Source organism: Bufo gargarizans, chromosome 4 (genome assembly GCF_014858855.1).
Source record: "Bufo gargarizans isolate SCDJY-AF-19 chromosome 4, ASM1485885v1, whole genome shotgun sequence".
NCBI lineage: Eukaryota > Metazoa > Chordata > Amphibia > Anura > Bufonidae > Bufo > Bufo gargarizans.
Window position 1 is genome coordinate 507,921,010 of NC_058083.1, and position 5,509 is coordinate 507,926,518.

Consider the following 5,509-nt stretch of genomic DNA (forward strand, 5'->3'; position numbering starts at 1 on the left):
AAATGGGATCCCTAATTCCGCCCACATTGTTTTCCCTTGTTTTAATGGACGAGTATTAGGCACATAAATGGGATCCCTAATTCCGCCCACATTGTTTTCCCTTGTTAAAGGACGAGGATTGGCGGGCACTATTGGGGCTCCTACAAGGGGCACGATATCGGGGAAAACACGCCATTGCACTAATTCGCTCTTCAAATATTTTATTTAACCCATTACAATAACCAACGAAAAATGAATATTCAAAGTAACAGAAACAATTTGAGCAGATGCAAAATACGAAATAATATACCATTAAATGGCTTGCATTTGCCACGGTAACTCCCCCTGTGGCGACATAAAATAAGCCGCAAAGTGGTCCCGAATGGCCGCAGCATGTGTGGTCCCACGCACACCTCTGCGATTCTGCCTCTCCATGGAATGGCTCAACGAATCGTCAAAATTGAAGCCATCCCTTTCTCGGACAAAATTGTGAAGAGCACATGCTGCCTTCACAACCGAGATGGCGGTCTCCAATTTCAGATTGATGGGAGAGTGCAGAACTCGCCATTTGTTGGCTAAGATGCCAAATGCACATTCCACCACCCTGCGTGCTCTGGTCAGGCGATAGTTAAAAACGCGCCGCGTAATGGATAAATTCCTGGAGGAGTATGGCCTCATAAGGTGCTCACCTAGACCAAATGCCTCGTCACCCACAAAAACAAAAGGCATAGAGGGATAACTGGTGCCAGGCAGTGTGGTGTTTCCGGGAAGGTCAAGGGCATTACTACTGAGCAATTGACCAAACTCAGAATGGCCAAAAACAGCAGAGTCCGAGCTGCTGCCATAGGACCCCACATCGACATAACGAAAAGAATAGTTGGCATCACATACCGCAAAAAGAACAAACGAAAAGTATTTTTTATAATTAAAAAACTGACTGCCACTCCTCATTGGCTTCAGAACGCGGATGTGTTTTCCATCAATTGCTCCGACACAGTTCGGGAAATTGCAGGTTTTTTGAAACGTATCCGCTATTTTCAGCCACTCCTCCTTGTTTGGTTGGCCCATCACAACAGCATGAAGGACCTGCCAAATGGTGATGCAGGTTTCCCTCACAATCACACTGGCTGTGGATTTCCCGATCTGGAAGGCGTAGTGCAGACTGGTCAACGATTGGCCTGTAGCTAAATAGCTGTAAAAAATGAGTGTAAAGCAAATAATAAAATTAATGGATGTAATTTTATTTGTATTATAGTAAACATCCTCAAAAGCAAGTGGAAGAGCCTCAAAGATGCCTTCATTCGTCATCGGCGCAAAGAGAAGGAACAGAGGAGTGGAGCTTCGCCAGGTGCACGGTCCAGCTATGTCCATGCGGAGGAAATGGCCTTTCTTATCCCATGCACTGAAATGCGTAGGTGAGTCCAGGGCATACACATGCAGGAGAGGGTGTGGTATGACATGCATTCACTTTCATATCTTGCGCATACTTATGTATATTTTCATGTTCACAGCACCGATAGTAGCTGGTCGAAAAGACAACAGCAGGAGGAGGACGTCACCAGGGACAGTGAGGCCTGTGCATCTACGGGGCCACTAAGTCCACCTCCAACCGATCCCACCCCTACATTCCAAACACCCTCACAGCCTGCACCACCTGTCGTGGATCCCGAAAACATTCGGACTCACCGTTCAAAACGGAAAAGATCCGATCGCCAGGAGGACCGCCTAATTGCATGCCTGGATGCACTTGCGCATCCTGCACCCAAACTCACTAGTGATGCCCATTTCTTACTGAGTTTGGAGACTAGAATGCTGCTAGTTCCCCCAAGTCGCAATACTGAAGCGAGGGAAACCTTAACAAGGGCCCTAGACAGCTTCATTCCACATGATGACTTCACACAGCCCAACAATGCACCACAACATCCACCACAATATCCACCACAATATCCACCACAACATCCACCACAACATCCACCACAACATCCACCACAACATCCACCACAACATCCACCACAACATCCACCACCCACTCACACATACACATCACAAACATACCCACAAACTAACATACCACACCCTCACGACACGTGGCACACACAACCACAATCATCATACAGCTATGCCTCCACTAGCATGGGCACCAACACCTCCACCACCACTCAAATGCAACCTGGCCAGCAATCAGGCGGAATGAGAGAGCCCATGCGGGATAACGAGCCACAATACCAAAACCTGTGAGAAGTGGCATACTTAATTTGGTGCATCAGGGGTGTTCTTCCTTCATTGTTAAGATCGGTACATTACCGATTAGTTTTTATGTATAAATTACAAAAGTTCTGTTGATTGGGTTAAACCCAGTTTGCAAATTGTTTGAGGAACTGTAAGATGTGATTACTTTTCCAAAATATAAAAACTTTTGCAAACATTTTTGAACTCTTATTTAGAACAGATTGTTTGCTAAGGAAAAATGTGGGGAAACTATGTATGGTATCTATATGCAAAATGTAAAAAGCATACACATACAATCCCCCCCCCCCCCTCAAAAACACTTGAAACATCACAACCACAAGTAAAAACTAACTAAGGCCACACTAATATACAGTCAACACACAATGCAAATGCTTTATTAGGCCACAATTACAGCCTACTTACCGCAAAGTTATGATCAGTCTTTCCGCTGGTGGGATACTGTCCCGCATGAATGTGTCCTGACGTTGCAAATGGGTGCCCAACAACCCCAGGAGCTCATCAAAGCTGTTGCAAACGAAAATGGTGAGGGTTAACAATAGCAAATATAAAAAAATGGGACCTTCACAATTGTAACCCCACTCATAGAACTATTGTATTTGTACTAACCTGGTGATGGACATCCGCGTGTATGCAAAAAATTGGTCTTCATGGGCCCGGAGGGTCTCGTACAGTGCCCAGAACTGTCCCCTTTCCTGTCGGTTGGCAATGACAGGATGGACCCAGAAGCGTCGCCTGCTCTCTCTCCTACGCCTCAAACGTAGGAGAAGGATTGCAGACACAATAGCCGCAAATGGTCGCCTTCTGGAGTATTCCATGGTCGCAAACAATCCAATCCACTCTCTCCAAACACATGAAATTGATCACCTCCATTGCACTATCATTAGACACCTTTCATATAGACGGGCCTGTTTTTTCATTGGACAGCAATACTGTCAATCACACAAACGCGCGTTCGACGCGCGTTTACTAAGGACAAAAACGCGCAACAAAAACGCGCAGAAAACGCGCATGTTGTCGCGCATAAAACGCGCATATCCAAAACGCTCAAGTGTGAACCCAGCCTCAAAGTCATCTAAACCTTTTTTGAAGCCATCTCCTGTATTTGCTGTGACCGGCTCCTGCGGCTATTGCAGAGATTCACAGATCTTACTGCACAGAACGCTTGTCGCCTCTTATGACAGAATTTTTTTTTCTCCAGGTGTAGTGAGTGGCCCCTTGTTTTTTGAAGGGGGTTTAACACAGAATAGCTTCCCTCAATATTTTTGTATGGTCCATTCATATATTTGTACAGGTTAATCATGTCTCCTCTTAGAAACCTTTTTTCAAGGATAAACAAATTCAGTTCATTTAATCGTTGCTCATAGCTAAGATCTTCCAGGCCCTTTATGCGTTTAGTCGCTCTCCTCTGTACTTTTCCTAACTCCAGGACATCCTTTTTATGGACTGGTGCCCAGAACTGAACCGCGTTTTGACAGATGAGGCCGCACCAACTCTTTGTATAGTGGCAATATTACATCCCTCTCCCGCGAGTCCATACCTCTTTTAATACAAGACAAAATTCTGTTGGCCTTAGGCCCCTTTCACACGGGCGAGTTTTCCGTGCGGGTGCGATCCGTGCGGCGAACGTATGGCACCCGCACTAAATCCTGACCCATTCATTTCTATGGGGCTGTGCACATGAGCGTTGTTTTTAACGCATCACTTGTCCGTTCAGTTGAAATCGCAGCATGCTCTATATTGTCCGATTTCGACGTGACGCAGGCCCCATAGAAGTGAATGGGGTGTGTGAAAATCGGATGGCATCCGCAAGCAAGTACGGATGCCGTGCGATTTGCATGCACGGTTGCTAGGAGACGATCGGGATGGAGACCCGATCATTATTATTTTCCCTTATAACATGGTTATAAGGGAAAATAATAGCATTCTGAATACAGAATGCATAGTAAACCAGCGCTAGAGGGGTTAAAAAATAAATAAAAATAATTTAACTCACCTTAGTCCACTTGATCGCGAAGCTGGCATCTCCTTGTGTCGCCTCTGCGCTGAACAGGACCTAGGGTGAGCTGCTCCATTAAATATCGGTTAAGGACCTTCGATGACGTCACTCCGGTCATCACATGGTCTTTTACCATGGTGAATCACCATGGTAAAAGATCATGTGACGTACCATGTGATGACCGGAGTGACGTCATCGAAGGTCCTTAACCTGTATTTAATGGAGCAGCTCACCCCAGGTTCTGTTCAGCCGCTCAGCGCAGAGGAGACACAAGGAGATGCCGGGCTTCGCGATCAAGTGGACTAAGGTGAGTTAAATTATTATTATTATTTTTTTAACCCCTCTAGCGCTGGTTTACTATACATTCTGTATTCAGAATGCTATTATTTTCCCTTATAACCATGTTATAAGGGAAAATAATACAATCTTCAGAACATCAATCCCAAGCCCGAACTTCTATGAAGAAGTTCGGGTTTGGGTACCAAACATGCGCGATTTTTCTCACGCGAGTGCAACGCATGACAATGTTTTGCACTCGTGCGGGAAAATCGCGCATTTTCCCGCAACGCACCCGGCTCTTATCCGGGCAAAAAACATGACGCCCGTGTGAAAGAGGCCTTAGAGGCAGCTGAGATCTACTAATACACCCAGATGCTTCTCAACCAGTGACTCTCCCAGTTTCACTCCCCCTAGGACATTTGCTGCATGCAGATTATTAGCCCCCAGGTGAAGAACTTTACATTTATCTATATTGAACCTCATTTGCCAAGCGGAGGCCCCATCAGTGTATTTAAGCCAAAACCAGGATTGGAGACTCCACAGACATCAGGTATAATGGAAAGATCTGCAGCTGTTCTGTGTTTAGAGCCGCACCTGGTTTTGGCTCACAATCACTGATGGAAATCACTGACGTGTGAATAAGGCTTTACCTTTAGACCTATGTAAAACCACAGATGACACTAGTGCTAATAATGTGGTAGTGTCACCTGCAGTCCTATGTAAAACCACAGATGACACTAGTGCTAATAATGTGGTAGTGTTACCTGCAGTTCTATGTAAAACCACAGATAACACTAGTGTAGATAATGTGGTAGTCTTACCTGAAGTCCTATGTAAAACCACAGATAACACTAGTGCTGATAATGTGGGAGTGTTAGGGTACTTTCACACTAGCGTTACTCTTATCTGGCACTGAGTTCCGTCCTAGGGGCTCTATACCGGAAAAGAACTGATCAGTTTTATCCTAATGCATTCTGAACGGAGAGCAATCCGTTCAGTATGCAT

General features: G+C 45.4%; 1 protein-coding gene across 1 annotated transcript; it reads right to left on the reverse strand.

Moving 5' to 3' along the window:
• Positions 1-291: 291 nt before the first annotated feature.
• On the reverse strand, positions 292-2,849 carry LOC122935518 (protein ALP1-like). The gene is made up of 3 exons (XM_044291287.1): positions 2,836-2,849; positions 2,632-2,733; positions 292-1,171 (listed from the first exon to the last, which is right to left on the reverse strand). The coding sequence occupies exons 1-3, from the start codon at positions 2,847-2,849 to the stop codon at positions 292-294; spliced, it is 996 nt and encodes a 331-aa protein (XP_044147222.1).
• Positions 2,850-5,509: the final 2,660 nt, after the last annotated feature.

Excerpts from the sequence above, each read along its gene's own strand:
- LOC122935518 (XM_044291287.1), bottom strand. Across the intron at positions 1,172-2,631 it reads AGACTGATCATAACTTTGCG|CTATTTAGCTACAGGCCAAT; the intron begins GTAAGTAGGCTG and ends CATTTTTTACAG.